The following is a 22,667-nucleotide window of genomic DNA, read 5'->3' as shown; positions in this document are numbered from 1 at the left end:
GCATGTGAATTTTTTTCAAGAAATACAGTACAGTACTGCAAATGTATTTTCTTTTCCTTATGATTTTCTTAATAATATTTTCTTCTTCCTAGATTATTTTTTTGCAAAAGTACAGTATATGATACATCTAATATGCAAAATGTGTTAATTGACTGTTAGGTTCTCAGTAAGCCTTCTGGTCAATGGTGGGTTATTAGTAGTTCAGTTTTTGGGGAGTCAAAAGTTATACTTGGGGGGCGCCTGGGTGGCACAGCGGTTGGGCGTCTGCCTTTGGCTCAGGGCGTGATCCCGGCATTATGGGATCGAGCCCCACATCAGGCTCCTCCGCTACGAGCCTACTTCTTCCTCTCCCACTCCCCCTGCTTGTGTTCCCTCTCTCGCTGGCTGTCTCTATCTGTGTTAAATAAATAAATAAAATCTTTAAAAAAAAAAAAAGTTATACTTGGATTTTCAACTGCACAAGAGGTTGCCCCCCTTTACCTCATGCTCCTCAAGGGTAAACTGTATATTTATTGAGCATTCACTACGTGCAAAGTCCTGGACCCAGCACTGGAAACACAAACATGATTAAGATTCAAAAAATATATTGTATATAAGTACTATTAAGTGATGGCGATAAATTACACTGCTCATGCTTTTTAGGCATTATTACATTTATTCTCATAGCTTTATGGGGTAGGTATCATTTGCAATCCCATTTCAAAAACAAGGATTAACTGGGTCTAAGAGAGGTTCAGTAATTTGCTCAGAGACACAGAACTAGTACACGGCAGGACTAGTACACCAAAGGATGAGGACTTGAATCTAGGGCTGTCTGACTTTGAAGCAGGAACAAAGGGCTACATGATCAGAGAGGACAGAAAATGTAAATACACGCTTGGGGCTTTGGGGAAAGGCACCTCAAAAGTGCTGAACTGACTTGTGGAGATGTGGTTTTGAAGTATATTCTCAAAGACAGAATGAAGAGGGGAGATTTCAAGGAGAGAACATTGCATGAGCCCAAATAGAGAGGAATGAAAATGCATAGCAAGTGGCCTCATGGCCAGGGTGAGAGTATGGGGGGGGGGGGGGGATGCTGTCATCAGTGCCATGCTGGGAGCCGCTGAGAACTTGTGAACTTGTCCTTTCAGAATTCAATAAAACTAAACACTGAAAAATAGCACGCTAGAAGAAATCTTAGAGTGTGGTACGACTTCAAGTAGTAATTACCAGAGAAATGGGATGAAGTTTATTATAAATTAATGCAATTTTGATGGCCCTTGCTGATAACTTAACCTACTAATAACAAATGCAAATCCTTAAACTCATCACAGAGATAAGGGCCTCTCTCCAAGAGAAATGAAAAGATCACGATGTTGATAATCATCAACTCTTGTCAAGCAGTCACTAAAACCAAGTTAGTACATGACTATATCCCAAATATTTCAAAGATGCTGTAAATCAGACTGCCATTTTAGACCTAGTTATTTCTATACACTACCCTCTTAATTAAAACAAAGAAGTCTAGGGAAACGTGAGCAAAGATTCCTTGACCCTTGAACACGCTACTCCGTATACTCCAACTGCAGGATCTCAAAGAAATTGGTGGAAGCAAAAATGCCCATTATGAGTAAATCATACAAAGCAGCCCAAATAAGTCCAACAAAAACTCTGTATCACCAGCTTTGTGAATGCCAGTTTCTACTTCTGGTGAGGTATAGAGAAACTAGTAAGAGTGATGGTCTGAAAATCACAGGATTTGATCTATAGCCCTGTGCTGGCCACGAACGGGCTATTGAATTGGCAGGACTGGATTTCTCTGGGCTTCAGTTTTCTGGTCTCTCAGATAAGGAACTGGAAGAGAAGTTCCCTTCCTCTATTAACAGTCTATTTCGGTATGATTATTCTCTGGAGGAAAAAGAAAAAAAAGGGCAGCATGATACAGACAGGAACGGAACAAGGTGTTAGGACAAATAGGTTCTGGCCCCAGCTCTTCTGCATGACAGGATATAAAATGACCATGAGCAAGTCTTTTTTTTCCCCGTGTTTGATGGTTCTTTCCCTTTCCTTGGTGGTTTTTTACTCTGTTTGTAAAGCATTTTATTCTGAAGCATTAGTGTAACTTAGTACTAGGAATTATTTACAGCTTATTAGGATATTTTAACAACTTCTTCTTCCTGTTTATTTGAATTCCTTTATTTATTGTGACTTAAAAGCAGAGATACTCATAATGGTCTTCCCCATGGGATGCTTATTCAATAGACTGTTCTTACAAAATTCCTTCCAGGGACCTTGTTTAAAAGCTATTTAGCTCTTATTTGGGAGCTTTTCTGGAAGAAGAAATAGTAAAGAAAGGCATAAGGAAATATTTTGGGGGTAGGGGAAGGATAAGTTATCATTTCTTTTTTAAATTTCCTGGCCCTAGATGGGCCCTTACTATATTCCCCCAGCTCTACCTGTCATTTTTCTCAGTTTCCTATCTTGGACAGGCACTGTCAGCAGCTCGTGCCTTAATGAGAACTTTTCTCTTAGATCTCATATGGACAATTTCTTTACCCCTTATTTTGACCAAGATAAAACTGGAATTTTCCAAAATAAAATTTACTTAGAATGTAAGTGTGCACACACAGACATACACACTAAACAATTAAAGCATCCCACAAATACATAGAAATAAATATATCAATAGATTTGTCATCTCCAAATAGCCAAACACTAGCCACTAATGTCTTGATCATTAAACATGATGGAGACCAACTTCTTTCACTTAAAAAAAATATATATATATAAAAGCTTTAAATTAGGAAGAAATACTGGGGACAAGCAAAATGCATCCAAAAGTACTGCTATAGTCTGTCTTGTTGCATCTATAGTTTACCTTTTCGGACCAATGAAAGGATGGTGCACAGCAGGAAACGGGTGCCCCAGGGGCATCCCCAGTGTGGGCTGTCAAGAATACTGGTCGGACCTCTTGTCTGACTCTCAGTGCTCTCCCTGTGGTCGGCTCTCTGTGGATATCTCCAACCATATTTCTGAGTTTTCCCCTTACAACTTTGATTAAATGGTTGTCTTTCTGTGAGCACTGTCTTTCCTCTTGCTTTCATGATTTTTCTCAGGCTATTTTTTCTAGAAATAACATTCAGCGGGTGGCAACTCTATTTTCATACATGATTAAGTCCTGTTTATCCCAATGCTGATTCAAAGGCACCTCCTAGATAAACCTTCCTGTTCCTTTTACCATAAACATTCTCTGCTTCTTTTAACCCTCATAGGACACTGTATTCCTTTCATGGGATTGGAACGTCTTACTTTGTATAATGATTATTTACACGCTTGCCTTATCCCTTTTACTAAAAAGTAAGCCCCCAGGTGAACAGACTATATATGCTTTAGCCATCAGACCCTTTTGGTAGCACGTGATCCAGGTCTTTACACAATGGCCTCAATAAATATTGAGACATCGGGATTATCTCAATCCATGATTTCCATGGTGGCAAGGATTATATCACCATTGGTGTTGGGTTGAACAGGGACATAAGAAATTTAGTTGTGCTATGGACTAAAAACAGAAAGTAGGAAAGAAGAATATGTCAAGATAATCCCTAGATTTCTGATTGGCATAAGGAATTGAGTGGTGGTACCATTAATAAGAAAGGGACCAAGAACTAATTTTGGGTGGGACAGCATAAATTCAATTTTGGACATGTTCAGTTTTAAATGTCTTTGAAATATTCTTGTAGAGGTGGGAATCAAAAGAATGGTTATTATAAGAGCAGCCAGGATAAGCATTTTAAAATTCCCACATATTAAGGGAAATGAGTAAACGTTCCAAAGGATGAATAATTCTCACAAAGACACAGTTACAGCCATTAGAGAAAAATTATCATGCCCAGAAAATAGAGAATAAAATAGAATCATGCATTGTATCACACTGAAAAAACCCTATTATTACCTCCTACTGATTTTTCTGTTTTTTTCTTTTCTTTTTTTTATAAAATCAAAATCCCATTCAACTGAATTTACATGACATAAAGTCTTATACCTAAATAAAGAATTGACAGCTTGAACCAGGCTTTCAGTACTGAATGGTTGGATAATTTACTTTGTCTTTCATTTGTTAATCCTTCCAGATATGTCTCAAAGTTGCCTTATATCCTGGTTTGAAAACCATATATGCTGGGACAAGTGGGGTGATTGTAAGACTACCACAAAATACAGCCAGTATTTTTAGCCTAAGAAATAACTATGCTTGAGTTACTAAATTCTTACAAATATTCCTTTTTGCTTCTGTAAAATTATATGCAAAACAGAATTTACACACATCAAAATTAATCACCACTAGCATATGGAGGGTATCAAGTAAAATATTTAAGTTATTTTGCTTTGTATATAAAGCAAAAGAAAATTTTAAAGTTAAGTAACATGTTAATAATATAAGCACCACAAAATGTAATTTTTAATAAGATTTGTTTGTTTATTGATTTATTTATAGCTAGCTGTGGAGCCTGATGTGGGGCTTGATCTCATGACCCATGAGATCACAACCCATGAGATCATGACCTGAGCCAGAATGAACAGTTGGAAGCTCAACCGACTGAGCCACCCAGGCACCCCACAAAATGAAATCCTAATTTGGAATTTATCGTTCAAGTAGGTACTTGGCTAGGTTTTTCCTTTACTTACAAGGAATGCAAATCATACCTTAAATAACACTTTTAGGTAAATGTTCAAGATACAGAAAAGAAAGAATTTCAGGAACCTGTTTCCATATTCTACATAATTCATTGCTTTAGTATCTCAAAATGTCCTTCCTTTGTGGGAAGAAATTCCAAGATGGTTGCAAGAAAGGATTCTGCCTCACAGTTACTGGATGTAAGGGAGAAGCAAGTGTTTCTCACCACTTTTTTCACCTATAACATGGACCTGTGATCTAAGCATGGGGAACCAGATGGTCTTGTATGGAACAGTCTTGAGGGAGTGACAAAGCTCAAGGTCAGTTTAGAAATATTTTGGGATGGTTGTGGCATTCCAGAAACCAGTGTTGCTGCAGGACTTGGAGCGCAGAGTGTGGGTGTCAGTGGTGGCTTCTTAGCAGGTAGCTCTTGGGGAAGGCTATTTATTTAAGGCTTCCTTTGCTTCAGGCCTAAGCCTGGCTCACTGCCTTCCTCTCCACTCTCTGAGCCTTCTGGTATTTTTCACTCAATTGCTTTTCTTCTTATATTGGCTTGTGTTGTTTTAGTCAAGAACGCTGGATAGTATATTTCAATTACAAATGACTCTTACCTATTTCCATTCAATCAGGCAATTGAATACTTTAAAATACTGGATTCAAGAGCCAAACGTCTCTCTCTCTCTCTCTCTCTCTCTTTTTTTTTTAAGATTTTTATTTATTTGACAGAGAGAGAGAAAGCCAGTGAGAAAAGGAACACAAGCAGTTGGAGCGGGAGAGGGAGAAGCAGGCTTCCCACCAAGCAGGGAGCCCAATGTGGGGCTTGATCCCAGGACCCTGGGATCGTGACCTGAGCTGAAGGCAGACGGTTAACAACTGAGCCACCCAGGTGCCCCAAACTTCTCTTTTAAAATATTTTGTAATTTAAAGTTCTTACTGATTCAGCCAGCGCTTTAACATTGTCAATTTAACTCCTGTGAAAAATGCATTTCCGTGGTTTGAGAGGCCATCATAGAAGCAGTTGCAGCATGCATATGCGTCTTGATTCCTCAGAGTAGCTGAGCAAATTATGAGAGTAACTTGTTATATTCACGCCTTTGAAGAGGAAAATCACTCAGAACAAGCCCAGGCTGGGAGGCCCCAGAAGGTGGAAAGTTACTAACAATAAGCTAGAGATAACCAGAAGACCTACTGGGAGCAAGAGATAACCAGCCTTTTCTGCTTCTGTAAACAGGCTTCCCACCACAGGCTCCCTGCACTACTGTTCCTGCCTAAAGCAGCCCCCACTTGCCCAGTTTAAACCCACCTACCAGCAGTCAGCATAGCCCCTGGAACCTGACTGCCAGCAGTCCCCTATAAAAGCCCCATAACCCCGTTGCCCGGGGCCCAGAATTTTGAGCTCGAGCTCATCTGGGTCCCCCAGCATAAAATAAATCTGAGTTCTACTACTTCTCCAAGTGTCACTTGGTCTCTCGCCGGTCTGATTCTTATTTTTCCACAACTTGACTTAAAAAAGAAAGTTCTTGTATCCATCCCACAGTGCCTTCTAACATTGTCCCCTTGCTATTGTCAGGAAATTTAAAGTACTCGTTTGTATTCAATTTATTGTACGACAATCTTCTTTAAAACTGAATTATGATTTTTAAAAAATTATACAGCCAAATACATACATCAATCCAATTTCAAAGGCTAATATCACATACAAAAAAATGTCAGCTTTGAGTTAACTATGTTGATTTAGTACAGTCAGATTTTGGATCAACTTTACCAGTGTGGAGAACTGTACCAAATCAAGTCATTCCGCCTGATCTTGAAGACTACTTCCCAAGGTGTTGCCAGGGGCACCCCGCAGCATCTTTTCTTTTGCCTGAATGTTTCCCACTTCAGAACTAGTATAAAAGTGCTGAGATCAGGAAAATATTTCCTCCTCCTATGACAGGAGACTAAGATCTGTGGTCAAAGGGTGTTGTGCATTAATGATTCAAATTCTACTCCCACCCCCTCCAAATATACACTTATGGAAGATAAAATATTTTTCAAAATATTTTTAAGTCAATTAAAAAGACAAAGAAATTTGTCTTTAACTTAAGTCAAATTAAAAAGACATTCTCCAAAACAAGATGAGCATGATAGTGGACCTAACAGGTCAAATACACCCTGGGTAAGAGCATAGAAACCATAGGCTGACACAAAGTCCAGGACTAGAAAAAGGCAGAAGAGGCCTAGATGGTAAAGGAAATGAAATGCCCCACTTACACGGAAGGCCCTGACCAAAGCTGGGTAGAGAGAATGCAGCTGAGTGTGGGGAGCAGTGTCTCCTACCTGGAAGAGAACGTTGAAAAAATTCTGCATCTTCTTCCTTTTATGGAGTCAAGTGCCTGCAATGGCAAGACCAAGCACAGACATGGGGTCTACTTCCTACTGGCTCCATGACCAGATCGGCAATATCCTCAATTCCCTGTTGGGCCAAAAGTCTCCTGAAGCCAGATTATGGCAAAGGCAAAACTTCCAAAATAGGAGAAGAGAATGCAGAAGAAAAGAAAAAGCAGAGCAGAACCCCTCCCATGCCGGGTGGGAGAGCAAACCAAAATTCTAAACCCCAGAAGAAAACCAAATATTTTTTTTTTTAAGATTTTATTTATTTATTTATTCAACAGAGATAGAGACAGCTAGCGAGAGAGGGAACACAGCAGGGGGAGTGGGAGAGGAAGAAGCAGGCTCATAGCGGAGAAGCCTGATGTGGGGCTCGATCCCGTAATGCCGGGATCACGCCCTGAGCCGAAGGCAGACGCTTAACCGCTGTGCCACCCAGGCGCCCCAAGAAAACCAAATATTAAGGCAACAAATAAACTCAATAATCAGGACAATTCACCCTGGTTGAAATGCAAATCAAAAAATGACTGTTGAAAAGTCTACAGAGAAAAAGAAAAGAATTACATTCACCAAAAAAAAAGAAAAAAATAAATTAGCCAGATATGAACAGCCAGATATAAAGTCAGATATGAATAAAGAATGTTTACAAAAAGTAAGAAATTGTAGAAATGAAAAATACAGCTGTTGACAGAAATATCAGCATGAAAAGTAAGTATACAGGGTAACTCTAGACTAGTCCTATTCCAAGAATTAGTGGATTGAGAAAAAAGTTTTAAGAAATCACCTAAAATATAGCAGAGATTGATAAAGGAATGACAAACATAAAAGAGAAAGTATAAGACACATAATGTATATTGGGACGTTGCAGTATTTATCTCTTAGAAGTAGAAAATAAAAAGAGCAAGAGATCAATATTTAACAGACTGATGACTGAAAATTTTCCACAACTGAGTGAAACAGAAGTTCTCATATTGAAAACATATTCTGAATCCTTAATAAGATAAACAAGAATCAATTTTGTGACTCAGAAACACAAGGGTTGAGACTAACGCAGTGCCCAATATAGAGTTGTTTTCAATAATTTTTTTCTTTATTTTGATCTCTGGAACTTAGAGCAAAAGGCTTAGAATCTAAATATTGTGTAATTCAACCATTCTTACGATGCTTGAATGTTGGGAGAAAATTATCCATGGGTCTCTCCCATTTCTGTATGTCTTATGTTAGCTTTTTTCCAGACTATATTTTCAAAGATGCTTATATAGCAAATGGTCTTGGAAGTTAGAGATAACGTCTCTCTCCAGATGAAAGTTTTGTTGTTTGCTGAACAGGATAGTAAAGATAATGTCTGCTCTAGGACAAAGTTGGGGCAGGTTCATTAGCCCTTTGCTTTTCAAAGACCACAGTTTCCCAAGCTCAAGGTTCCTACGCTATGTGGCAAACCCACTGTGTATACCCATCCATCTAGGCCATTCCATATCAGCACTAGGACTTGTGGGGCAAGAACCACCAACATGCTTGCAAATAAGGTAAAATCTCAAATTCCCCATAGTTGTTGACATAGTTCTTGAGCACCTGACACAATGCTGATACACTTCAATTTCTGTTTTGTTTGTCTGCTTGCTGTTTGTCCACCTGCTCTGGGAAGAATGGGATTGTGGCTGACTATGGAACTGTAGACACACAAACAAGGAAGGAAGGACATGTATGAGCCCACGGCCACCTCCTCACTGTAAACTACATGCCTCCTTCCTTCTTCTCTGTAACTCATTCCACTCACAACGTAATGTTTCCTCACTATAGGTATGAGTTTTGTCTCTCCAGCAAGGCTGTAAACTCATATAGGCAAGCCCTATTACCTCCAGAGATGTCTACCGTCATTACTCTGTCTACTCATGTGAATAAGGCCTGGGCTTAGGGATCAGGATTTGAATTCCTGCTACGTCATTCATTACCTGTGCAGCCTTGTATAAGTTAATTAGTTAATCTGCAAACTTTGGTTCTTCTCAGTTGTAAAAATGGAGTGTACTAGAACACCTCGCTCAGGGATGTTGTAGAATCACATGAGATAATATAAAGTCTTAACAATGTCTGGCACACAGTGAGGCATTAAACAAATAGGAATGAAACATGTAACCCCTGACAGGAATTCAAATAGAATCACCTTTTAAGTCATGCACTATTTTCTACTCACTTCTCCTAACTTAGCCCTTAAATGTGATATGCTCCTTAAATGAAACTAATAGAATTCTCAAGAATAACCTGAAACTACAAAAGACTACTCTTTGACTTGGCACTGTCTCTAGGAATTCATCTTAAGTAGATAAGAGATTCATGTGCAGCTCTGTTCATTATAATGTTACTTATTAGAGATAGAAACAATTAGTAACAACCTAAATATCTAATAGGAGATTATTTAAATTAATCACTGAATAGTCAAGCAAGGTAATGCTTGCAGCAATTAAAAAAATCTCTCGTAGAATGATATGAATGACGTGCATTTAATGACATGGATATTCACTGTTTAGTGGAAAAAAGCAGGTTCCAACACATAGATCAATGGAAGAGGATAGAGAGCCCAGAAAAAAAAACCCTATTCTTCTATGAACAATTAATCTATGAAAAAGGAGGCAAGAATATATAATGGGGTAAAGACAGTTTCTTCAGTGGTGTTGGGAAGGCTGGGCAGCTACATTTAAAGAATGAAACTGGAGCACTTTCTTACACAAAAATAAACTCAAGATGGATTAAGACCTAAATGTGAGACCTGAAACCATAAAACTAAAAGACAACACAAGCAGTAGTCTCTTGAACATTGGCCCTAGCAACATTATTTATGGATATGCTTCTTCAGGCGAGGAAAACAAAAGCAGAAATAAACTATCGGGATTACATCAAAATAAAAAGCTTTTGCAAAACAAAGGAGGCCATCAACAAAATGAAAACGCAACCTACTGAATGGGAAAAGATATGTGCAAATGATATATCCAATAAGGGATTTAATATCCAAAATAAATAAAGAACTTATACCACCCAACGCTAACAAATAATCTGATTAAAAATGGGAAGACTTGAATAGACATTTTTCCAAAGATATACAGATGGCCAACAGACACATGAAAAGATGTTCAAGATCCCTAATCAACAGGGAAATGCAAATCAAAACCACAATGAGATATCACCTCACACCTGTCAGAAAGGCTAGTGGCAAAAAGACAAGAAATAATAAATGTTGGCAAGGATGTAGAAAAAAGGGACAGCTCACACACTGTTGGTGGGAATGTAAGCTGGTGCAGCTACTGTGCAAAACAGTATGGAGATTTCTCAAAAAATATAAAATAGCAATACCATACAATCCAGTAATTCCACTAGCAGCTATTTACCCAAAGAAAAGGAAAACACTAATTTGAAAAGATATATGCACCCCTGTGTTCACTGTGGCAGCATTTATAATAGTCAAGATACGGACACAACCCAAGTGTCTATGGAAAGGTGAATGGGTAAAGAAGATGTGATATATTGTGATACACACACACACACACACACACACACACACACAATAGAATATTACTCAGCTATAAAAAGAATGAGATCTTGCCGTTTGAACAACACGGATGGACCTAGAGGATATTATGCTAGGTAAAACAAACCCAACAGAGAGAGACAAATATTCTATCATTTCACTTATATGTGGAATCTAAAAAACAAAACAAATAAACAAACAAAAAAAACCCCAAAACAGACTCATAAATACAGAGAACAAACTGGTGGTTGCCAGAGGGGAGAGGGCACGGGGGGATGGGTGAAATAGGTGATGGGGATTACAATGAAAAAAAAAAGCAGGCTCCAGAACACATATAAATATTATTCTAATTTTTTAAAAATATATATCCATTCATAAGATACTTAAAGGTTACAGATTAAAATGTTATATGTGATTGATTTTATTATATACTTCTCTATATCTTCTAAATCCCCCGAAATAAACATACATACTATCTATAATAAGTAAAAAGCATATTCAATATTACATAAACTATACATAGTAGATTATGAGAAACCCAAATAGGAAGTAGGAGTAATGATATTTAAAATGATTTCTGAATACAGTTCAGCCAGAAGAAATGATACCAAGAAATAACACTTATCAGGGAGTCTTTCAAGGTTTATGTTTTTTTAAATCTCAAATGTAAGATACCTTAACTTTACAGAAGAGCAGAAAACACAAGAAAATACATGCCAATACTAATCATCTACTGAAGTTTACATTCTTTAGTCTGATGAAGCTGTTTAGAAAATGCTGCAAGCAATGCTACCAGTATTGGGATGCAACTCAACATGTGAATTCACTTTTCATGCAAGTATCCCCTTATCTCGGAACCACAGTGAACTATCTTAAACGAGTTCTTTTCTTACCTTCACAACTACTGCATTATAAAACTGTTCAGCATTGTTAAATGAAGTTTGGACTTTGCGAATGAAGATATTATTTGATTACCTGGCCTTTTCTGTGCCTCCCATGCCTTGATGAATGTCGATGAATTCCATGAGTTGTTTTTGCAACATCACATCTTTGCCCTCAATTTGAGTAATGAATTTATGCTGTAAAAGATCTGACACTGTTGGACGCTTTTCATAATCTTTAGTCAAGCACCTGCACCGGCAAATAAAAAAGAGAGAGTCAGAGACAGAGACAGAGACAGAGAGAAAGAAAGAAAGAGCAAACATGTAATTACTAGATAAGTTCGAGGTTTGACATTATTATTCATATTCCTAAAAACTACTGAAACACAAGAGAGCAATGCTTCTCACAAATGTTCGTCCTGGGAAGCATATCTCAAGAATGTTGGCCTGCGATATGATGAAATGCATGTCTGTGAAAGTGGGCACATCTGTGAGCAATGCCATGTAGCCTCAGCAACTCCCGACCAAGCAGGACTGCCTAGGGCCCCAGCAAGCATGCTGGCGTAGTGGTGATTAAATGCGGTCTGCCTGCTGTCTCCTTTACAAGCCAGCAGCTAAAGAATGAAGCATCGTAGTCATTACAGTTTGAAAGCTTATCTAAAATTAAAAGCGACTTTTCCGTTGCCCTCCCCTAATGCTTTTAAAGGCTTCTCCATTGGTCTCTTTCTTGCTGCGTGATAAAACTGTTAAACTAACGCGCTGGGGATGTTTAAATTCCCCATCACTGGACAGTTCTGGAGGTCTATACGTAGAGCAGATGTACTAAAGCACGCTACACCTCTTGGTAGGTTCAACGAGATCGTAGCATGAAAAAGGATAAAGTTAGTGAGGACACTTCAAACAGCTTCACAGGGCGGACATTTGAACAATCGGGACATTGAATCAGTCATGAGAGCTGTCTTCAAATATTCGGAAGAGGGATTAGACCGGTTTTCACTGGTCACAAGAGACAAAGAACCCAGGATCAATTCGTGGAATTAAGAGAGAAAGAGACTTCAGGGCAGCCTAAGAAAGAACTTTTCAACAGTGAGGCTTATCAGAGTTAGAATGGGCTGTACTGGGTAGGATCACCTTTATTAGGGATGAGGACATCCTGATGGGATGGCCACTCTTACGCTCTGGATATAGTTTGGGCTGTATCCATTTCCAGGACCCTTCCCATCCTGAGATTCAGAGGATCTGTGCTTGTGAGACAACTGCTCAGAGGTGGGCTGACACTTGGCGACACAGAAAAAAAAGAAAAAAAAAAAAAAAAAAGAGGAAGAAGCAGCCCATGCCTTGACTTGGGCAGTGGCATTTCTTTCTTTTTTTTTTTTTTTTTAAGATTTTATTTATTTATTCAACAGAGATAGACAGCCAGCGAGAGAGAGAACACAAGCAGGGGGAGTGGGAGAGGAAGAAGTAGGCTCACAGCGGAAGAGCCCGATGTGGGGCTCGATCCCACAACGCCGGGATCACGCCCTGAGCCGAAGGCAGACGCTTAACCACTGTGCCACCCAGGCGCCCCGGCAGTGGCATTTCTAATCTGTACTGTTATTCCTCCTGGGATGATTTGGCAATTTATTTTCCCGGGCTTAACCAGTAACGGATTTCCCAAGGATGGTAAAATAAGCTAAGGAGTCAGGATGATGATACCTGAACGTAAGAACGAGTACTCTTCCTGATCATTTAGTTCAACAGAATGCATCCATTTCTGACATCTGTAGCACCTGCTCAATGGATTGAGTGCAGTCACATATGAAATTCTTTGATCCCACTAACACTGTATCAAATAGCTGGTATGAACCTGGCACGCTGCTGGACAGCGGCATTACAGGGACAAGGGAGGCATGTCAGGTGCTCCGCAGTTACTGTCTCACTGGGAAGAGAGGCATCTAAATGGGTGTTCCCAGCAGAAGAGGAACCAAAAGCAGCAACAGCACACAGGGCAGAAGGCTATCAGGAAAGGCTTTTCGGAGGTGAAAACGTGTGAAATGTGTCAAAGTCACCAAGTTCCACTGAGGATCTGTGTGGAAAGACCACAGACGTGGGGCACAACTACAAATTATGGGAAGCCCTTTGCAGTTACCAGTGATTCTCCCAGGAGATGTGTGACGTTTGACTGCCCTTTATCAAATATTCCATAGAGCACAGTCCATACTCAGTAACAGATGCTCGTGTGAAATCTAGGGAACAAAATGGACTATCAATCCTTGGGTTTTCACACCCCTCAAATCTAAGCCTCTTGTCTTCATAGGAATAAAGGAATAAGGAGATATTCTTGGTAGAAAAACCAATAATTGTGGTATATGTATGACTGATTCCTCCACTTTCTTTGCCCTTTCTACATTTTCTGAGTGGTGTCTAACATACATTATCTTTTTTTTTTAAGATTTTATTTATTTAAGAGAGAGAGAGTGAGCATGAGCAGGGGGAGCAGCAGAAGCAGAGCGAGAAGCAGGCTCCCCGCTGAGCAAGGAACCTGACTTGGGACTCAATCTCAGGACCCTGGGATCATGACCTGAGCCGAGAGCAGAGGCTTAACCAACTGAGCCACCCAGGCACCCCTGACATATGTATTCTTAATGTCCCCTGTCTCCCATTTACAACCTGCGGTCATCCCTTACCTTATTTATTATTATTATTATTATTATTATTATTATTATTATTATTATTATTGTTTATGGTGAGGACATAGTAAGATTGTGAAAACAGGTTTGTGGGGCAGATACTCAGAAACTGCTGACTCATATCTTCCAGTCGATTGTCTAGAGCTGCTGCACTTGTGCTAAATATTTGTCAAATTAAAAATATTCACTGAATTTCAAATACATAAGCATTTTATCGATACAATTATGTGATTCACCGACTGCAATGAAAATTGCCTGACTGCAACAGAAATGAGTGATACAGACAGACGAAGGGTTAAAAATAGCACACTGAACCCATGGTGGGTGAGGAGGTGGGAGATGGGAGGGCGTAGCTTACAAAAGGCAGGTGGATGGAAGGATGTGTTCATGGGCCATGAAGCAATCTTAGAAGCATAGCTCTCTTTAAGCGAATGAACATGACCCTAAGATCGTTATTTGAGCAATAATGGATTCACTGAACATTCAGAAGATAGTAAAAATGCTGGTTTTGAAGACAATCACAGAAACCCTCTGGGGCTGTTTAATAGATAAGAAATAAGGAGGAGATTCAGAAGTGTTACAAAAGGCACATTTCAAAGTTCTAGCAGGATGGTATCTTTTTTTAAAAGACTCTACCGTTACTCACTTGCTGATGAAGTCATTGAATTCTGCTGACCATATCTCAGGCTGCCTTAGTTTGGGGGGTGGGTTCCTGGAAAAAGAAGAATCAAGGTTGGATTGTGCACATTGGTCAGTCAGTGCAAAATCAGAGCTGGACAGACAACAGCACAAGTGTGATCAGAGGTTCTGCCAGCCATAATCAAGCATGACCACAATTTCCCGATTCAAAGACAGATAATTAGTTATTAATCATTCTTCATATAAAATGACAGCTTCCTTGTTTCTCAGAAAGCACTTAATATAGGACCCAATTTTTCTGATAATTTTTTTTCTTTTAGGGAATCTTTTTGCTTTTACTTGAGTGCCCCAGGGGGAAACATCAATACTTGGCAAAACAGAAACAGCAAAAACTGGGGAATGAATGAATGAATGAACGAATGAACGTATGTATGTATGTATTTATTTATTTTACTTTGAATCCTGCAGAAGCCTCTGAGGAATATCCAGGGTACAGAGGTGATCTGAAAGGTGTGTCATTCAGAATACGAGGGAAACTAGCAGCAGGGGCCCAGCCGAATGCTGTCAGGCATCGTTCTGTTGTTGCTGGAAACAAGGTTATGAAAGTAAGGAACTGGAAAATATGATTAGCTGGAAAGCTCTGAATGCCACTTAAAAGATTGTGTTATTAGTTGCCCTTATTTTTAGGCCAAACAAATCTTGTTCTTCTTTGGCATGTTCATGAATACAAAGGCACATCCCTTGGAAATGAAGCTGATCTAAGTCTGTAATCAAGCAGCATTGATCAACCATGATGGCTGAATTTGCTGAAATACTGCTTTCCACTAATCCTAACAGCTCTTTGTTTTCATTAGTGGGATGGAAACACTTTGTCTTCCGTTCTGCATTACTCCTTAAATAGCTTATAATGAAATTAGTGTACAGTTTGTAAAGGCTCATTAAAGAAAAGTGCAGCCACTCATCTACCCTCGATCACGCCTAGAGCTCATTGTACAATTCTTAGGACTATTTGAAGGTTGCTGATTTGCACATTAAAAGAAGTAATTCTCTTCCCCAGTAGTCTTGCTTTGTTTCTCGTCCTCCTGAAAATTTCCTTTCTAAGAGATTTATTGGCTTGCTTTGAGTATAACAAAGTTTTGATGATTTTAGAACACTCAGAACAGGGTAGCTTTTCAAATCCCTTTTTTTTTTTTCTAATTATTTCTACAGTTAGTGTTCTAAGACCTTAATGCTAGAGATATACTGGTGGCAGAAGTAAGAAGAAATAAGCAAGAGGATTCAGTTTCCAGAAGCACCTTGCTCACAGGTCCAAGAAACATCAATGGGGTCATTCCTTGTCCATTTGGCATCATCACCAAGAAAAACAACATCCCGCTAACTCTGGTATTTTAAGCCATAATTAAAATGGCTCAGGGAGTACATTCAGCTTACAGACTGAGTGACAGTAGGAATTAGGAAACGTAGATTTTTTTCTGTTTTCCTCAAATTTAATGCAATGTCTTAGACCTGATATAGGGCAGGTTTTCTGTTCTTTTCTGTAATCATATTTCCCCACTTATCAAATTAACAGCATATTTTACAAATAACTAGACCTGAGACAGACATCGAAATTGTTATGTAAAGGATGATAAAAGCATAATTCAGAACATATATATCAGACAGGAAGTTCAAAGATAAGATGAAAAATACATTCAAATTCTTTGGTCTTCTAACTAATTTAAATACATGCTAAATATTCCAAATGGATCCATTTAGACATGAATATAATATATTGGCATTATTTCTTTAGGACTGGAGAACTGTCCCCCAGGGCTTTGTTTATGATTCTATGTACTATAGGCACTAGGATGACAAAATTTGTTTAATAAAACTATATAACTTACCACCCTACCACTGCCCTGGACCCCGTCACCCCAGGCCCTGGGGGTGCATTCCACTGGGACTATGGTCCCAGGCACGATCCTTTAGACAGTCCTCAGAAGAGAGCACATGAATCATAAAAATAGGCAGTCTTTTCACATCAGTTTTCTGAAATATTCAGGAACTAACCAAAACATCTATAAATTAGTATTTAATTAGTAACAGGATAGACAGGGGAAAGTTTGTCAATATACACACTGAAGGGGAAGGGTCTACACAGATAGGAAACTGCTTTCATGGCTCCAAAGAGATTATTCTAAGTTTACTGTTTTATATGAATATGTTCAAATACTAACATATTTAAAGCCATTGCTATTGTATCGGTAAATTTTGTGTGTAATTTTCTTAATAATATCATTTTAAACGTCCAAAGAGAAGTCTTAGCAAGTAGTAAAAAAAAATCATGGGCTTGATAGAGTGAAGCAAAGTCAATCACGGAGGCACCGACTGTGGACCAGGGCCTTACTGACAAATTTGAGAGTGGATAAAGAGTGGGAGGAACTGCTGCTCTTAGAGCTCAAATCCTTGCAAAAGGAAGACACACTGAGCATCAAGAGAAAGCTGTTACTTAAACCAGGGAAATGAAGCCGCTGAATAAATATAGTGTCTCAGAAGAGGCAGAAAGATATTCCAGGCCACTGTGCTGACATATATTGAATATTTCCCTGATGAGCGCCCACTGGCTGGAAGAAGAAAGACAAATACTCCGTATTAGTCCTCTGACCTTGGTATTTTGAAGAGCGCTCTCATGGGATGCAGGTCAGCTAGTGGAGGATCTCCGTCCCCTAGCTCAATGGCTGTGATCCCCAGGGACCATGTGTCACACCTGGCATCATAAGTGGTATCCAATTGCTGTTCACATGCAATCACCTAGCAGAAAATGAAAAAAAAAAAAGGAGGTGAAGTTTGTGACTTTAGCAAGCATTGTAGCCAAAGCAAGCATAAAAGTCCCAAGTTTTGTATTAAACATTCATGTGACAAATATTCACAGAAGTTTTAGTCATAATAGCCCCAACGTGGACCCAAGGTGGAAACAACCCAAATGTCCATCAACTTGGTGATGGATGAACAAAAATTGTGTAAACATAAAATGGAATATTATTCAGCCATCAAAAGGAACAGACTATTGATATAAGTTACAACATGCATAAACACGAAGAGAAAGAAGCCAGACACAAAGGCCACATATTGTATGATTCCATATACATGAAATGCCCAGAATAGGCAATTCCATAGACAAAAAGCTGATTAGAGTTTGCCTAGTGTAGGAAACTCGGAAAGAGATGGGGAGTGACTATTAACGAGTAAGGGGTTTATTTTAGGGGGAAAGAAAATGCTCTAAAATTAGACCGTGATGATGGATGCACAACCCCGTGAACATACATCTAAAAATCATTAAATTGTACATATCAAATGAGTTAATTCTTTGATATATGAATTATATCTCCATAAAGCTGTTAAAAATTAAAAAACACATTCATAATAAATTTTCTGTTCTGTTTTGTCTCTTTGTCTTCCTTAGTATAAAAATATATTTTGCCCCACCAATTTTTTTCATTACTTTATGACTTCATACATGTGGTCTAGAAATATCTTGCCAAAGGCTGGGTGAATTTATGCTCCAATTTGCCTAAGACATCCTTAGTTTATGCTTTCCTGGAGTTATTATAAACACCATCCCCTTTTTCTCTGCAAAGTGTCATGGTTTGTAAAACTGATATGGTCACCTACCACGGTCACTATTTCCCTTGTCCCTTTCATCCTGACACATGCAGACTCTAGTCTGGGAAGGACAATTTTATGTAACCAACAAATGCTACCTCTGAACTAGAATTTAAATTAAAAATGTCAAATAGAGAATTTCACTGTTCATCTGATAATTGAACAATCTTGCCTCTAAGGCCCTAAAAACACTGAAATAATTCTATACCATTAGTTATGGAGAATACATTAAATTTTATTTACCTTGCTGCTTTCTAAATCTAAGAAATTTGTCATTAATAACATAGAGCTGGTACATATGCCATGCCTTCACGAGCTAGAGAGCTGGTTATTCAAAATATATATACTTCAACAATTCTAGATAAGCGGAAATTTATTGAAATACTGCCAATCATTAGTAAGTTGGCAAATGTTTATTGCAGAAAAATAAGTATAATATGCACAAAATCTGGAACATACACATATTTACACGACAGCTTGAAAAGACCACAGTGAACCTTTCTTCTTTAGGTAACATCCACTGGTTTGTTAAGCAGAAAAGTACTTTCAAACCCAGTTTGTGCTATTAGAGGCTTACTAATAAATAATGACTTTCAGTAAAATGACAGTCTGGTAATTGCATATTAAGGAGTGTCAATTTTAATTATTAACTCATTTAATACTATGGTAATTAAATTTTAGGTAGATAAAAATATTTTCTTTTACTCAGAGACTGGTTCCAAGATCTAATCAAAATTGCTTTTTTAATAAAAGCAAACTTAAACACATAACAATGGCTTTGTTACTCTAACACAGAAAATATAAAGCTAGGCTATTAATTATTTAATATTAATCAAGTAATAACACAATTATTACATATTATAGTACTTATATTATTAATATACATAAATAAGCTGCACTGTTTAATATTATCCCTGTATTTTATTAATTTCTCACATTTAAATTTTTTCCATAAGCTTTTAAAACACTAGTAATATATCAGAACAAACTGAAGAAACTCTCGCTTGAGATTCTCTTATTCAATTTTGGTTTTGTTTATATGACTATACTTCCTATTTTTGTTCCAAGAGTACACCCTGTTTAAAAGTTTTTGTATCCGGGGCACCTGGCTGGCTCAGTTGGTTAAGCATCTGCCTTCGTTCGGCTCAGATCATGATCCCAGGGTCCTGGGATCCAGCCCCACGTAGGGCTCCCTGCTCAGAGGGGAGTCTGCTTCTCCCGCTGCCTCTGCCTGCTGTTCCCATTTGTTCTCTCTCTAATAAATAAATGAAATCTTTAAAAAAAGTTTTTGAATCCATTGGAGTTTTTAAAAGATTCTTAAGATAATGTATCCTTTCTCTATGTTATGTTTTATAATCCATTTACATTTCACTTTTTGCAAGTGCTAATTAAATTAGTATTAAAATAGAAGCAGCACACAAGGGTTGAATCCCCAAACACATTTCATTCTAAGATTTTGCAATATTAGTATAGTATTTGAACCACTTCCCTCCTTTCTCTCCCTGGAAAATGGTAAATAAATAGCAGAACCTTTCCCAGGGGTTGAAGAGAGATTTTCGAACATAAGTGTTCTTTACTGATAAACATAATTAAAAAGATTAAAGGCATTAACAGTGGCTGTGGAGAGAAGATGGGATTCTAGAAAACTTTTTCCCTCAGCAATTTTGGCAGTTTATCCACAACTTCCCAAAGGTAATGGTTTGAAAAGGGTCTGCCCAAGCTGAGCATTGCCCCCAAGCAGGACTGACTCAATGTAGGAACCTGTGATACAGGTTAATCAGCGAAAATCTGATCTTAAACAGAGGCTAGGGATTTCATAATATTTCTACTATAATGTAAAACCAGAATCTAAATATCAATAATATAGATACATGCTGGGACTAAAAGCAAATTTACTAGAAAATTAAGGCTGCAAGCTGTGTCTCTTTACCTCATCTGATTCATTCATTCAAGCCTTCATTTATTCATATGCTCATTCACCGTCCATGTATTGAGCACCTCCCACGTTCCTTCTCACACATACAAAAATTTTGCATAAAAACAACACAACTGACATTTTCTTCTAGTACCTTCCAAAACATATGGAGATAGAGTATGTATGAAAAGGAAAGCCAGGAAAGATCAAATATTACATTTGCCCCTCTCAAAACTATCTGACCTCAGGAGCCATCCAAAATGGCGTTCCTACGGATGTATTCCGACGGTACCGAGTACTGGTGAGCTGTGCAGACACACCTGAAAGAAAGACACAAGACTTCAATTCTTGTATTAATTACTCATGCAAAGAGACTACAATCGCAGCAAATTTGCTTACAAACTATTAAAATTCTGTTCCCTTAATGCTGCCATGGGACTTGAACTTCACATTAAAATATCCTAAGTCAGGATTTCATCATAGCCAAAATATAGAATGGTCCTCTAATTTTCTGTTTCTCATAACCAAACGTCTCCATCTTAAATGCACCATTTCAAATTTTATTCCCCTATGCTGACAGTTAATCTGCTCCTGATCATACTAATCTCTATTTTTTGAGCTTCTACATTTTTAACTGTCTGTATTACATACTTTGGCATATAATTGTTACTTGAATGATATGCCTCCTCCCCTCCCTCTTCCTTCCTCTGCCCACTACCAAAGTCTGGTGAATTTGAGAATATTTCTATGGTGGTATGCACATAGTAGGTTATTTGTGAATATGAATAATATTATTTTCCATCACATGGAAACTTTGGACAAATCCCATCTGTCTAGAAGTTTCAAATTAACAGCACTTATTTAATACAACAATACAAATACAATCAGTTCTTTCCTTTAGAGAGATTAAAGAAGGAAGGACTACAATGAAGAGGTGTAACCAAATATTTCAATCATGTCATCCCATAAATTACACCTGGTTAGTAACATATAATCATAATTGACCCTTACAAAAATTAGGAGTAAAGTCTGTCCTCGCATTTCACGTTTCTGTTCCTCATGTAGGCAGACCTGGGTACCTCTAGCTGTCCAGTGCTCTTCCCTTGACCTGTTCTGAACTTGATGGGTTACACCCAAACCATAGGCTTCCACTCCCTGATATCCGTTTTGAAGATTTTATTTATTTTAGAGAGAGAGAGGGGAGGAGGGAGAGGGGCAGAGGGAGAGAATCTCCAGCAGACTCTGTTTTGAGCACAGAACCCAATGCAGGACTTGATCTTACCACCCTGAGATCATGACCTGAGCTGAAACCAAGAGTCGGACGCTTAACCAACTGAGTGACCCCTGATTGCCCTGTTTCGAAAAGTACCTCCCAGGTGTCACACTTATTTTAGGCTCCACCTATTTATAAGTCAAGTAGGACAAAGGTATTAAGTAAGATTTAAACTTGGATACATTTGATTCTTCCAAGTTGGCATTTGACATTTATTATGAAACTCAATGGCCATATCCAGCCAAAAGGGTATTTTGATGATGGAAATATGCTTAAATATTGGTGGAATGTACTTGGGCAGAGGGATATGTTTCACCTCCATTTAAGTGCATCTCACAAAGACCTAACCTATTCCACCAATGTATAAATCCTGTCCTAAACAGAATCTTCATCTACGGCTTTCAAGTTTTGCCTTTGAAAAAGTTAATTATTTGACAGAAAAAAAATATCCTCACTAAATAATTTTTTCAAATTCAAGGAAGATTTTCTAATTTGTGCTTGAAGATTATCCCTTAAATATTTTCTAACAGTAAATCTGAAGAAAGAGCATCATCACTTAACAGCACATTTCTCCAGAATATACCCTCTACCTCCACCTCTACTCCAGGCATCTTAACCTTCAGAAAAATTAAATTTAAATCTAAATATTTCATATTGTGTTTTTCCAGAAATTAAAAGTAGAAGTGATTAAGCTTAGATTTTATAATAGTATCAGAGTATTGTAATTTATTTATGTAAGTGGGAAAACCAAATGGATTTTTTAAAAAAGATTTTATTTATTTATTTGAGAGAGAGAGTACGTACGTGTGCGAGCATGAGTGGGGGGAAGGGGAGGGGGAGAGGGAGAGGGACAAGCAGACTCCCTGCTGAGCGTGGAGCCAGATACAGCCCAATCCCAGGACCCTGAGATCAGGACCAGAGCTGAAGTCAGAAGCTTAACCAACTGAGCCACCCAGATGACCCACAAATGGATGTTAAAATCAATTCAATTTAAAATTGATTCTAAATTTACTAAGATTTATTCTAAGGGTTTCTATTTATTTATTTAAATTTACATTATACTTGATCCTTGTTGAATGTTTTTGTCTCACTTTCATAAAGATAGTT

At 38.2% G+C, this 22,667-nt stretch overlaps 1 protein-coding gene across 1 annotated transcript in view; it reads right to left on the bottom strand.

The window, feature by feature from the left end:
* Nucleotides 1-22,667, bottom strand: part of MYO3A (myosin IIIA) — a 232,053-nt gene that overhangs the window by 150,926 nt on the left and 58,460 nt on the right. Inside the window, exons 7-10 of the mRNA XM_045775374.2 lie at nt 20,531-20,607; nt 17,375-17,520; nt 14,738-14,803; nt 11,517-11,672 (exon numbers count right to left, since the gene is read on the bottom strand). Coding sequence (XP_045631330.2) covers nt 11,517-11,672; nt 14,738-14,803; nt 17,375-17,520; nt 20,531-20,607 — 445 coding nt within the window. The remainder of the gene's footprint in view (nt 1-11,516; nt 11,673-14,737; nt 14,804-17,374; nt 17,521-20,530; nt 20,608-22,667) is intronic.

The sequence above is a fragment of the Ursus americanus genome, chromosome 31, assembly GCF_024610735.1.
Source record: "Ursus americanus isolate L20-20 chromosome 31, mUrsAme1.1.p, whole genome shotgun sequence".
Classification (NCBI taxonomy): domain Eukaryota; kingdom Metazoa; phylum Chordata; class Mammalia; order Carnivora; family Ursidae; genus Ursus; species Ursus americanus.
The sequence above is the reverse complement of the archived record's forward strand: the minus strand, read 5'-3'. Positions and strand labels throughout refer to the sequence as shown.